This window comes from Malaclemys terrapin, chromosome 10 (assembly GCF_027887155.1).
Source record: "Malaclemys terrapin pileata isolate rMalTer1 chromosome 10, rMalTer1.hap1, whole genome shotgun sequence".
Classification (NCBI taxonomy): domain Eukaryota; kingdom Metazoa; phylum Chordata; order Testudines; family Emydidae; genus Malaclemys; species Malaclemys terrapin.
In genome coordinates this window covers 43369279-43382305 of record NC_071514.1, presented here as the reverse complement: position 1 = coordinate 43382305, position 13027 = coordinate 43369279, and the positions used below count along the sequence as shown (strand labels likewise).

The window sequence follows — 13027 nt, the reverse complement described above, 5'->3', positions numbered from 1 at the left end:
TGCTCAGCACCCCAAGATTCAGACCTAAGGATGTTGCCTTCTCTTCAGCTGGGCGGGGCCAAGTGGTGTGTGATTAATGCTCCCATGCTAGTTAGGAGTCAGCCAGCAGGGGGCAGCAGCAGAACAGGTACCGCTCTGCTCCTCTGCACACACATCACCACCACAATGCAGCTGCTGCGCTGGGGGTGGGGGGAGGGGGAGGGAAGCCCACTCCCCGCCATAGGCCTGGCTATTGGTGAAGAGGGGACTGTGGGTGCGGGATGCTGGGCAGGGAGCAATGCTGAACCCCCCCGTATCGCTGGCTGTGCCCCTGGCACATAGCAGCCCATGGGGCAAGGGAAGACAGCACTGCCAGAGGGCTGCCACCAGATACAGCCACTCTGAACCATGGCAAACCTCCCTCTGCACCCACTCCCTGGGGGATGAGGGGGGTGGCACTGGGCACAATTTAAAGGGCCCTGGCTCCTCCCACATCCCCTTCCACCAATCACTGCACTTCTCTTTGCCTGCCTTATTACCCCACCTCCAAGTTACCAGTTTCCATCCTTTACTGGGGCAGGTTAATAAAACCCCAAGCTGCCTGGGCTCCACCCTTTGCTGACTCCAGCAGCACAAAGGGGCAATGAGGAGTGCTCCCAGTGCCAGCCGATCCAAAGGACACCAGCACTTGGCCTGCCTCCACCTGCCCCCATGGCCCCTCCCGGTGACCAGCCCCACCACGAAGGTGCTCCTGGGGAGGCTGGCCTGGAGGTCTCTGTACCTTGAGCATGGATCCGTTCTGGAAGACGTGCTGCTCGTCGCACACTACGCAGTACTCGTTCAGGGTGGGGATCCGCTGCTCCGCATACTTCATTATCTGCACAGCCAGGCCGCAGTGAGCCAGGACCATCTCCAGGCCACACACCCCAGCATAAGCCACCCCCTCCACACCAAGCCACAGGATGAGCATACTCCACGCCAGGCAACACTTCCCATCCCGGGGCAAACGGCAGGTCTGGGCCCTTTATTAGCACTGAGCTTTCTCTGTCCTGTGCCGCCTGCTGGCCTGGGCACTTGGCTGGGCAGAATTCACCACCTCCCATGGAGCTTTCACCAGGATGAGTCTCTGTCTGAGCTAGGACCAGGCCACCTCTAAACTCGAGGGGCAGGATCAGAACAGGTGTGGGTGGGTGCAAGACAGCGGAGCTGGCCCTGTTTAGACAGGGTCACGTCACGGCTCCCTGGAGGTGTGTACCACATGGAGCAGGGCTGAACACATGGCCAGGTCGCTCCCTGGAGGCTGCGTGTCAGGCCAGATATCTGTGTTAATGTGGGAACCATGGCTCAGGTGGAGGGTTCCCAGCAGCCAGCACTGGATGGAAGAATGCTGACCAGTGCGCCCTGCCCCAGGCCTCAACCGGTCAGCCTGGAAATGCTCAGCCCTGCTGGCTCAGCTCTGAGGAACAAAGCCCCCAGGCTGCCAGCCCACGGCAGGGTAGAGAGCTGCCCTGCAACCCACAGATCTGGGGGGAGCGTTAGGGGTTCAGAGGCGGGACCTTTGAGGCCTGGTCTCGCCTGGGAGCTCGGCCGAGTTAAGGTCAAGCGGAAAAATGGAGCTCAAGGCGTTACCCTGCATCCACATGAGGGAAAGGCAATGAACTGAGGCGGCCCAGCTGGCTCCTGGTAGCTAAGCTTGACCCCGCTCCTAGCCAAGACAAGAGTCGAGAACAAGAAGGCCCTGTCTCTAGGGCCCGGGACACCTGGGTCTCTCCCAGCGGGCAGCAGCCGCCTGTGAAAAGGCCAGGCTGGAGGGGGGCGAGCAGGAGGAGAGGGCAGGCGACACATTCTCAGGGGTCACCAGTTAGCGACCGTGGTTTACCTGGACGAGAAAACCATACTCCAGTGTGGGGATGTTCTTGCAATGGCCGCCGACCTGCAGAGGGCACACAAACCAGACCCAGCCACGTTATCCTCCATTCCTGGCCCACAGGCCACCGTGCCCCTCAGCGTGGGCTGGCAGAGCGGGGAGCAGCCCAGAGGGCTCTGTGCTCGCCTTCCCCTTTGCTGCATGGGACCTCGTGCCAGATGGCTGAGGATGTTGGGCTCTGCCCCTCATCTACCCCAGTACCTTACCGCACCCTTCCAAGGGGTGACATCCACCTGGGGTGGCTCAGCAGGCACTGTGCCAGGGCGCACTGAGACCCCGTCCCAGGGCAGAGCTCTTCTGCTAACTGCCCCTGCTTCACGCCACCCTCGGCAGAAGGGAGGGGAGAACGGCTCTCGGGCAAAGAGAACTAGGGAGCTAAGCCAGAGGAGGTCTTGGCACATAGGCACTAACTCTCTGGGTGCTCCGGAGCTGAAGCATCCAGGAAAAAAAATAGCGGGTGGTCAGCACCCATCGGCCACAGCTGATTGGCAATGGTGCCAATTGGCTGTTTGGTGGGGCCTCCAATCAGCTGTTCAGCTGGTGGAGGCACTTGGGGGAGGGCAGAGAGCAGAAAGCAGCAGGGGCCTCAAGGGAAAGGATGGAGTGGGGCAGGAAGAAGTGGGGCGAGGGTGGAGAGAGGTGGAGTGGGGGCAGGGCCTGGGGTGAAGCGAGGGTGGAGCATCCCCCGGGGGGAAAGAAAAGCCAGCGCCTGTGTCTTGGCGGAAGAACGGCCATGCTCCAGGAGGCAGCTTCGGCTGAGGGGCCCATCGTATCATTGCTGCTGAGTTCCCAGTGAAGACATGCCCCAGGAAGAGGGTGCATTAGGACACTGACTCAGGGCCTGGCTGCTCCGCTGGCGAGAAGGGAGGACTCACAGCTCCCAAACAGCAGGGTGCTGGCAAGCAATAACACCTGCTATCACAGCACGAGAGCTGGAGGAACGGGAGAGCTGGAGGAATGGGTGGTACGCCCCCGGCGGTGCAGGTGCCAGGCCAAACCAGGTTGGCGTTATCCCTGTTGGCACCAGGATCTGCTGGAGCTGCCCAGCTGCTTTGCAACAGGGCCAGGAGCTCTGCTGCCACACACAGTGTATTCTGCACAGGCCTCGTTTCAACACGCTGCGTGGCGACCGCGCAGGGGAGCTGGCCTGTGCCCAGGGGAATCCCTCAGATGCTGAAGTGGGGAAGAGGGGGAGGCAAACCTGCATGAGCATTAGCATGGGGAGCACACTCCAGGGTCAGTGTGAGCAAAACACACCCAGAGCCAAGGCAGGGGGATGCAGAGGAAACCCACCAGGATGTTGAATGGGGCGACACCTGCCTGGGTGCTTGGGGGGTAGCCGAACACCTCCACCTTGGGGTTCTTCATGGTGCAGGAGATGGAACGGTTCATAAGGCGATTGACGCGGAGCTCTGGCACCCCCAATTTGCCCTTCAGCATGGAGTCCTGGATGATGGGGAAGCTGGGAGACCTGGGGAGACAGAGGGAGCCATGAGCCCACCAGGGGGCCAGAGCCAGCACACAGGGAGAAGGGGGGGAGTAAAGCAGTATGGGCAAGGGGAGAGCAGCATGGCATCTGGAGGCCTTTGCCAGTCTGGCGCAGGTAGAGCTAGCAGCACAGCTCAGGGGTCACAAAGTGCTGGCTTGGGGGGCAGGGGAGAGCAGCAAGAAGGGTGCCAGCCCCAGGGCCTGGTGATCAGTGCCCCCGGCACCCCTGTGGAGGCTCCCAGTGCCAGTCACTTGCTCCTGGGCCAAGAGGAGCTGGGAGTGCCGCCGAGGCAACGTGTGCCTCCCCCTCTTGCAAAACTCACTGGCTGTGGGGTCTGGGGAGACACTGGTGAGCTCTACCCACTCCCCCAAGCAATAAGGAGGGGATGGCTGAGCTTTGTCCACAGTTCACTGGCCTTTAGCGCCCTGGCACAGCCTGCCTGGCACAGGAAATCCCGAACCCCACAGCAGAGGCAGACCTGACACCATTAGGGACAGCACCAACACAGCACCAGCCCCACCCCAGCACAGGTGGGCAAACTGCAGCACAGAGCATGGCAGTGACTCCAGTCCTGCACGGTGCCCATGGAGGCTCCTGGGCTGACGAGGCAGCAAATGAAATCTCCCCTGGCAGCATGTGGGCATGGGAGAGGACCAGGCAGCATGGGGGGGGGGCGATGAATCCCACCACATGCACACTGACAGGGTAAACGCAGAGTGGGAACCGACGGGACAGGGGACGACCCTGGGACCATAGTTCAGAGAGAACCATGCTCGGGGAGGGAGCTGGGCCGGAGACAGTCCCAGGGCATCTGCGGGAGCCTTACTTGGGGATGGGAGAGAAGATGCTGAGGCCTGCTCGGAATTTCTTGATGGTGCCACTTGACTTGAACCAGCTGTGCCGCTTCTCCTGCTGGGTCTTCAGGAAATCATTGCTGAGGTGTTTCCATTGCTGGGACGTGAACATTCCCAGGATCCTGGGGAGAAGAGCCAGAAGTGACTTCAGAGGCTGGATGGGGCCAGCCAGCTGGCGCTCAGGCCATAGGGAAGGGCACAAACGCCAGACCTGGAACGTGACTAGGCGTCAGGTCTGATGGCGAGCAGGGGCCTCGTCTAATTCCCATTGGATCATCACGAAACCCAAAGGGCCGGGGTCTCCCCTGCGCCACCACCTCCCAGCTCAGGATAGGGGTGTGTCACAGGGGGAGGCAGGGGAGACCCAGACCCTCTGTGTGACATGGAGCAGCCCAGCTGGCAGCTTCTGCCTGGGGCGGTCTAAGGCCCCAGCAGCAGAGGTTACTCCAGGCCAGGTGCTTTGGCAGGCTGTGAGAAAGAGGGGTGTAGCGGGGAGAACCGGAGCTGCGGGAACAGGCAGGATCACAGCCTAAGCGGACAGTTCGGTGCCCATGTCCTCACTCGCCCATTCCTCCAGCAAGGCACCAGTCAGTGCCATCGGCCATGTGGCCTAGGCAGTGACTGGAGCTCACCAGCTCATTTCGCATGGCTCTCCATGGTGACAGGGGGGAGGGATAGCTCAGTGATTTGAGCATTGGCCTGCTAAACCCAGGGTTGTGAGTTCAATCCTTGAGGGGGCCATTTCGGGATCTGGGGCAAAAATCTGTCTGGGGATTGGTCCTGCTTTGAACAGGGGGTTGGACTAGATGATCTCGTGAGGTCCCTTATAACCCTGATATTCTATGACAGTCTCCTCTCGGCATGGGCTGGATTTGACCAGAGGTGCATGGCACCACAGCCCTTTGCCAATCCCCTGTGCCATCCGTCCCCTGGCGAGTCACTCAGGGCACCATGGCTCCCACCCAGCAAACCCCTCGGCAATCCAAAGGAACCCTAGTGCCCTGGGCTTTGTGCTCATGTCTGTCTCCCATGGAATATTCTGGCCTCAGGGAGTCATTGAGAGATGGGAGCCCAGGAGTCCAGATCCCATGGCATTTCAGCCCTGGCTAAGGCTCCTCACGGCATTAAAAAGGCCTGTGAAAAATACAGACCAATAAACATAAATACAACCTGCTGCCCCTGCATCCTGCCCAGCTGCCCCTTCTGCACTAACAGGCACTCACAGAGTCCTGCATCCTAAAGCCAGAAGGGACCATTGTGATCATCTTGCATGGTGGTCTCCCTTACAACCCGGGTCAAGGGATCCCTGAATTACCCCCTGTGTGAACCAGAGCAGGGCTGGTAGACAAACAGCCAGTCTTGGTTTACAAATCACCAGGGATGGAGAATCCACCATGATCCTGGGTAAATTGTTTCAATTCCTCTCATTGTTAGAAAAGAACATCTTATTTCCAGGCTGCATCTGTCTGGCTTCAACTTCCAGCCATTGGATCTTGTTACACCTTTCTCTGTTTGACTGTAAGAGCCTTTAGCCAGTATTTGTTCCCATGTAGGTTCTTATAGCCTGGCATCAAGTCCCCCTTTAACATTCTCTTTGTTAAGCTAAATAGATGGAGCTCCTGGAATCTGTCACTATTTTCTAATCCTTTAATCCTTTTCATGGCTCTTCTCTGACCCCTCTCCAATGTATCACCATCCTTCTTGAGCTGTGGGCCCAGAATCTAGCAGCACTCACACCAGTGCCAGATACAGAGACAAAGTAACCTCTCTGCTCCTACTCATGGCTCCCCTGTTTATACAGCCCAAGATCGTGTTAGCCCTTTTGGCCCCAGCCTCGCACTGGCCTAGGGGAAGATGCCCCAACTGCATGTCCTGGTGACAAGCTCACTGGCCTTACTTTTTCAGCTGAAGACCCAAGCCAAACCCCTCCTTATTAGATGGCTGGAAAACCTCGATCGATGGCTCTGCAGAGAGATCAGAGTCAGCCAACATCAATACCAAGCTCCCCACCTCCCAGGGCACTTTACCCACAGACGGAAATGCCTTCACCCAGCCCGCTGCCACACCAAGCCGCATAGGGCACTTGCAGAACGGGCCATAAACACAAATAGGTTGCCACACCTCTGCGGGCAACTGGGCCGGGGCTGACTCAGGGAACAGAATGCTGCCCACTGAATCACCAGCAGCACATAGCTCTTCCCGAGTGGTCTCCCAGCCAAGGGACTGGCTAAGGCACCCCGCTCCTTGATTTCAAACACTCTGAGTGCTGAGCTACAGAGCTCCTGGAGTCCACACAACTTGGTAGCTGAGTGTTAACTGGGCCAGATCGCACTCTGTGGTGCCACAAATAGGGAGAGGAAAGCCAAAACACTGCCCAAGTTTAGGCAGATTGAATGGATTCCCTCCACAAAGGCTCTGACACTGGCCAACCTGTCATCTCGGAGGATACGGCTTCCCACTGGCTGCTCCACACAAGGGTGATTTCCAGGTCGGGAACCCCCATGACGCCTCGGAAGTTCTGCACAATTTCCAGTGGACTGGGAGGAGTGGAAGCACAGACACCCCCACCCCTAAGGAACCCAACCCCTGTGACTCCCAGGCCAGGGAGAAGGGCTGGCAGGTCTCATGGGGGGCTGTTTCCCATCATCCCCTTGGAGAGCCTGGGAACAGGGAAGCCCTGAAGCCCTGGATGGTCATTGCAAACCAGGGGGTCGAGCCAATACCCATGCAATGGGTCCAGGTGCCTCTCCACAGAGTCCCAATAGCCACTGGGAACTCCATAGTGCAGAGAGGTTTGCATAGGCCACCCCCACCACAGATGGACAGATGGACCAAGCTGCCCCTGGAGCCTGCAGAATTGTGCCAGGGATAATTGCGGCCCACGGATCACGTATTTAATTTTCCCCAATGGATTCTGCAGTGTAGTGATAATAATACTGAGCTCTTACAGAGCATCTTTCCTCAGTCAATCGCAAAACACATTACAACGGAGGGCAGCCTCATTATCCCTGTTTTACAAGATGGGGAAACTGAGGCACAGAGCGAGGACGTGACCTGCCCAAGGTCACCCAGCAGGCCAGAGCTCGGAATAGAGCCCAGGTCTCCAAAGGCTCAGTCCAGTGCTCTAGCCACTAGCCCACACTGCCTCCAGGGTACCCTCTTGCTTGGCTGGGATGCTGGACAGGCTACTGGTGGCTGTTCATGTTGCCCTGACTATTCAGCGTATGACTCAAGGCCCCCTTTCCCTGAGCCAATCTGACTCAGCATTCTCCATGCTTTTCCCTACAGAGCAGGGCATCCAACCAATCATCCTCTTCTCTAGCTTGCCCTCGGCTTGTGGGCAGGGCAGGGGACAGAATCCTGGGCAGAGGATGAATTACGAGGCCAAGGTGCGGTGCTGCCCTGCTGTCGCTCTCTCTGTTCCCCCAGCATAGGCTGGCACTCACCGGGTCCATCCAGGTACTGGGAGAGGGAGAACCGCAGCCTCAGGACAATGGGTTCGGTCCGTAGGACCTTCCAGGCCGTCGACACCTCCTCCTGCAGAGAGAGCAGAGCTGGGGAAGGGCAGAGAGAGCTGAGGGCTCTCGCTCCTTACTGGAGGGCAGCCAAAGAAGGGCCTGATCCTGGGTAGGGCTGAGCGCCCGTCGCCCATCGGCACGATCACCCAGCAGCAGCATCAGAGAGCGCCCGGTATCTGGCTACAGTGCTGATGGCCATTGCCACAGGCCTGCGATTGTTCTTGTCAGTGCTCCAGGGCGATGGTTTGGCCTCTCTGGCAGGAGAGCTACCGCGTCTCCCTGCTGCTATGGCTGAGTGCTCCCCAGCAGCCCTTCTGCACTGAGCTATGTCAGATCTCAAAGCGTCCCGACCCCCACCTCTGGGATCCCACTTCTGCGCACCCCCAAACCTCTGGGTAACTCACAAAACCTGCCACTAACTGCTCATTATCCATCTCTGCCTGTGCGGTGGCCCTGAGCCGATTCTCCGCAGGGAACAGACGTCTACGCCCACCAAGTAAGCCGGGAGCAAACACTGAGTAGGGACAGTTGGATTCAGCCCAGAAACTTTAACGATCTAACACAGAGCGTGTTTGTATTTCCCAAGCTCTTTGCAAACGCAAATCCTCTGGAGGTGGGGCATTTTCATTCCGACCAGCGGGTGTGTTTGTACAAGGCTGGGTAGAGCTTTATCAGATCTCTGCGGTCACAGGGGAATGTGAGACCCTACTGGAACCCGAGAGGGAGTTGTCCGTCCAGCGGCAGCGGGTGTGACCGCCAGCTCCTACCCACACAGGAGGGTCGTGCATGGGGCTGTTCAGCCGCTGGGAATGAGGCCCAGGAGCACATGTAACCACCCACCGAGAGCCCCAGTGCCACTTACATCCAGGAAGCTGATATTGACGTGGAGGTCGATGTCCACGTCGTCAATGGTCCCATATTCTCTGCAAAGAGACAGGCAGGATTAGGGGCTGGGCCAGAGCCACATGCTCAGCTCCATTGGGATCAGCTTTTCCTTGGGGCGGATCCACCAGCCGGCGCCCGGGAGCATCGAAAGCCCACCTCTCCTGGCAGGGGATTTATAAACCAGCTGTACAAGTGTGGATGTTCACAGGCGTACCAAAAACACACCACAGCACATGCTGCAGCACCCCCATGGCACACCCCACAGCCCCCCATGGCACAGACACCCACCACAGAACCCCTACGTACACATACTCCACAGCCCCACCACAGCACACACCCCACAGTCTCCGCATGGCAAACAGGCCCCACAGCCCCCACAGCACACTCACACCACGTTTGGTATGTGGGAAAACAATGCAATGATCTCTCACTGAGATGAGCAGCAAACATCTGCACTCCGCACCGAGACCCAGCCTGGCCCATGCAGCAGGAAATCACAAATCATAGCTCTTTGGGGAAGGGTCTGTCCATTGGTTCTCTCCGTACAGCTCCTAGCACCCCGGGGCTCTCTGCCAGGCCTGGGCCAATAGGTGCTCCCAATAATTAATAATGACCACAAAGCCCTTCCACTCAGCCCTTCTGCGAGCAACCAGTTACTCACCTCCATCGAGTGCCTGCTGGCCCACAGCCCCCCACAACCGTCTGGGGCACAGCTGGCCAGGCCCCCATTGGCTGATCCTGGCCATGCTCCCATGGGACACAATCCCATCCTGGATTGCTGGTGGTATTTGCATGGCAGTAGGACCTAGGGGCCCCACTCAGGGATCAGAGCCATCCTGCACTACAGACATGTCAGGAAAAGGCAGCCCCTGCTCCACACAGCTCCCATGGGCAGGGGCATGTTCCTGGGCCAAGGGCTCGCCAGTCGCCTCCAGGCTGGACTGATATGGGAGCCAAGAGCCTCAACCTCTCCCAACAGCAGCAAACACGTTCACTCGGGATGGAGGAGAATTGGAACGCTGGGTCCGACCCCCCTCTCCCCCACCCCAAAGCTCGTAGATCCGGATCTGAACTGCACAAGCCCCCGTCTCTATTAGAGATGGGGGCAGGGTACAAACTCCTTAGCCACACCCGAAAGCCCAGGGGTCTCAGTTCAGGCCCACCTCCAGTCTCTATATTGGGCCAAACCACAGCCCTCACCCAAGCACCCCAAAGTCAGATCTGTGCTGGCCCCCAAACCTCCTGGCTCAAGCCTGACCCTCCTCGTGACATCCCGATCCAAAAGAGATGCCTGTTCCTGAAGGACCCATACCCCTTGGAGGTTTCCAGGTCTCAGAGAAGGGGCTAGGGACAGTCACAAGGTCAGAGCTTGCCTGGCCTTGGTCATGCCTGCAGGGGGACCAAAGCACCTCCCTTCCTTACTGCCCCAGAAAGGGGCTTCATGAAATCTGGGCCTGGTGCGCCGTGCTCCCCAAAGCCACCTGGCCAATCCCCGGGGGTGGGGGAGTGAGTCTGAAGTGATCAATGGCAGTTGACACTCCTGGGCCTCTGCCTTCGCTCAGCACATCGGTCACACTTGGCTGGACTCCCCAGCCTGGGTCAGGCATAACACCTGCCTCCCCAACACCCCAGCACAGAGATGGGCCCCCCCTGCGCCGCACGGCACTTAGGCCAGCGAAAGGTGCTAGAAGGTTCTAGGCAGAGATGGGACTGGCCCTTTGTAACGGCTGTTCCCCAGGGGATGCTGCTTTCATCGCCTCCCCCACCTCCCCCCGCATAGGAAACGCCCTGTATACTCTAACTAGGTCTGGAAGGAAATCTCGCAGAATCGGGGGCCTCCGGCCCAGCCACACAGTCCTGATGGATCCCCCCGCTCGGCTCTGAGCGCCTGGCCCCTCGGTTAGACGCATTTGAGAAGCGTTTGGGGCTCTCCCTGGGCGAATGGCCCCGCCGGCCTAACTGCTGTTCAGCTTCACCAAGGGAAGAACAGCAGGCTCCCCCAGGCCGCCATGATGCCTCCCCAGGCTGGTCCCTCCCTCCTCCCCTTTTCCAGCCTTCCCGGCTCCTGCTGCTCACAGAGTGGGGGAGCGAGAACCCCTGCATCGTTCCCTGTATTTAGGCAGGAGGCAAGTGGGGGGACCCCGCTCGGCTGGCACTCAGTGGCTTTCCCATCTCCCCGCAGGTGCCTGCCCCACTCAGGGAGGGGGCTATGCTGTGATCTCAGGGCCAGCTCCTGCCCACACAGGCCCATGGCTCCAGAGGGTGCTGGCTGATTCAGCCCCACTGCATAGCCAGGGACAGGATTCAGGCAGATGGCTCTGGGCATCACCGCCCTGGGAGTGAAATTCAGTTCTGCAGGGGCTTGCAGCTTGGGCAGGGGGGCACCAGGCAGCCCTCTTCCCCTCCCCCGCCCATGCCCAGCAGATCTGTCCACGTGCCTGGGCCACATGCAAGGTGAGACTTTCACCCTCCACACCGGGCAGCATGGCTGACGTGCAGGGCAGTGGAGGAGCTGAGAGCACAGAGGAGTCCATGGCAAGGAGAACTGCCCCGAGTCCTGCTCCGTGGCACTGCCAACGGCTCTCCTCAGCCCAGGGCTGTGATTAGAGCTGGCAGCCAGGGCAAGGGGTGGGCATGGCCCTGGCTCCCCAGCCCCACTTAGCAGTCAGAGGAGCATAGGGAGGGGGAGCAAGCTGCTCCATGGCAAGGCCTGTAGTCACGTACTCCCCTCCGCAGAGCAAGGGGGAATGGGAGAGGGACCTGAGTCTCTGGGGTGCAGCAGCCTGATGAGCCACAGCCTAGCTCCAGCCCTGAGGCAGGACCAAGCAAACCTCAACCATCCCTGATGGGTTTGTCTGGCCTGGTCTTACAAAGCTCCAGAGCTTAACTATCCTTAGAAAGTTCTTCCTAATATCTAACCTAAATCTCGATGCAGATTAAGACCATTTCTTCTTGTCCTACCTTGAGCGGACACGAAGAACAACTGATCACCCTCCTCTTTATAACCTTCAACATATCTGAAGACTGTTCATGGCTATGACTCTTTTCCCTCTGACTAGAGAGGGGTCCGGACCAACCCCCCATCCAAATGCAGCCTGGACCTGTCTCTACTGCTAATTGGGCCATTCATACCCTCACCAAGGGGACATGGTTCACAGCAAAGCTGGCACCATCTCAGCCCTTTGCGACAAGCTCCTGTATAAGCTTGGGGTGCAGATCCCAGCACCAATCAGCGTTTTAGGCGGGTTTTCTGCACCTTCCCATCCTGGCAGCTCAGATTCTTGTCCCAGTGTGGATCCTCTCCCCATCTCTGAGGCATAGGCAGGGGCTCTGGGTAGTCCCCATCCTGGCATCCCAGCAAGGAGATGCAGGGAACGTGTTGCCCTCTATGGACAAGCTGTGATCTCTGCTCACCAGTGCAGAGAGGAGAGTGGCTGTCAGTGCAGCCTCCATGGGGCAGCCAGGAGGAAGCTGCTGACCGGGGCTGAGTCCCGTCCGCCCTACGCACCTGACGGATGCAGAGTTCTCGCTGTAGATCTCCTTCACCGACTCAATGTCGGCATCCAGCTGCGGGTGTCGGTACAGATCCGCTGCGCAGGTCCCCTGCAACACACCGCCAGAGTGGGGAGGGGAGGGAGTTCAGACAGGCTACAGCCAGCATGAGTGTGCTGGGCCCCAGCTAGGCAGATAGCAGTGGGGGCTGCAGGTTGGGACTGAGGTGCACTGGCAGAGCTGGGGGGAGGGGAGAATGGGGTGGGGGCCAGGGTTTAGCTCAGGCTTGAGATGAGCTGGCAGAGGCCCAGGATTTCCTGGCAGCGGGGGCTGTGGAGGAGGACTGAGGGACATCGCCACACCTGCCTCCCAGCCGTGCAGTGAGACTGTCATAGCTCCAGACACTGATGTCCGCTGCAGTCAGAACGACTGGGAGAGGCCACCCCAGCGCGCTCTCCTGGAGAGAAGGCAGAGGCAGTTCCCACGCCCCAGTCACCTATGACCAGAGCCCAGCAGGACGCACTGGGGCGCTAATGAAGAACTGTCAGTAGCACCCCCCAGCATGTCCCCAGGGCTCTGCCGCCCAGTGGAGGGGTGCCAGGGCACTGCCAGTCTGCAGGAAGGGCCATTGGCAGGAACCTGGAAAATGCTGAACTAAAAGGCTCCACGCCTGTGGCCCCTTGCAGAAAGGCGGGTGCTGTGCTCCCAACCAAGCTGCCCACCAGGGTCTCCCCAGGACAGGGACAGGCACAGGCACAGGCACAACACGGCCTCCTGGACACTGCCAGCTCTAGCCAAGGGCCAGACGCTCAGCGGCTCTGGGAGCCAGTGGCCCTGGGGCGCTGCTGTCAGTCCGTGGAGCTGGATAGGTTTGCACCAGCTG

At 59.2% G+C, this 13027-nt stretch overlaps 1 protein-coding gene across 11 annotated transcripts in view; it reads right to left on the bottom strand.

The window, feature by feature from the left end:
* The window catches only part of PARP6 (poly(ADP-ribose) polymerase family member 6), a 55283-nt gene that overhangs the window by 24243 nt on the left and 18013 nt on the right, over positions 1-13027 (bottom strand). For 7 of the 11 annotated variants that reach the window (XR_008446557.1, XR_008446558.1, XR_008446559.1 and 4 more), the window contains exons 4-11: positions 12161-12255; positions 8630-8690; positions 7696-7786; positions 6147-6213; positions 4222-4371; positions 3200-3377; positions 1859-1912; positions 761-856 (exon numbers count right to left, since the gene is read on the bottom strand). Coding sequence is in view for 7 of the 11 variants with exons in the window: in XM_054043091.1 (XP_053899066.1) it covers positions 761-856; positions 1859-1912; positions 3200-3377; positions 4222-4371; positions 6147-6213; positions 7696-7786; positions 8630-8690; positions 12161-12255 (792 nt within the window). In the remaining 4 variants the exon portion in view is untranslated. The remainder of the gene's footprint in view (positions 1-760; positions 857-1858; positions 1913-3199; positions 3378-4221; positions 4372-6146; positions 6214-7695; positions 7787-8629; positions 8691-12160; positions 12256-13027) is intronic. The other 4 variants (XR_008446560.1, XM_054043096.1, XM_054043097.1 and 1 more) reach the window with 1 other exon arrangement.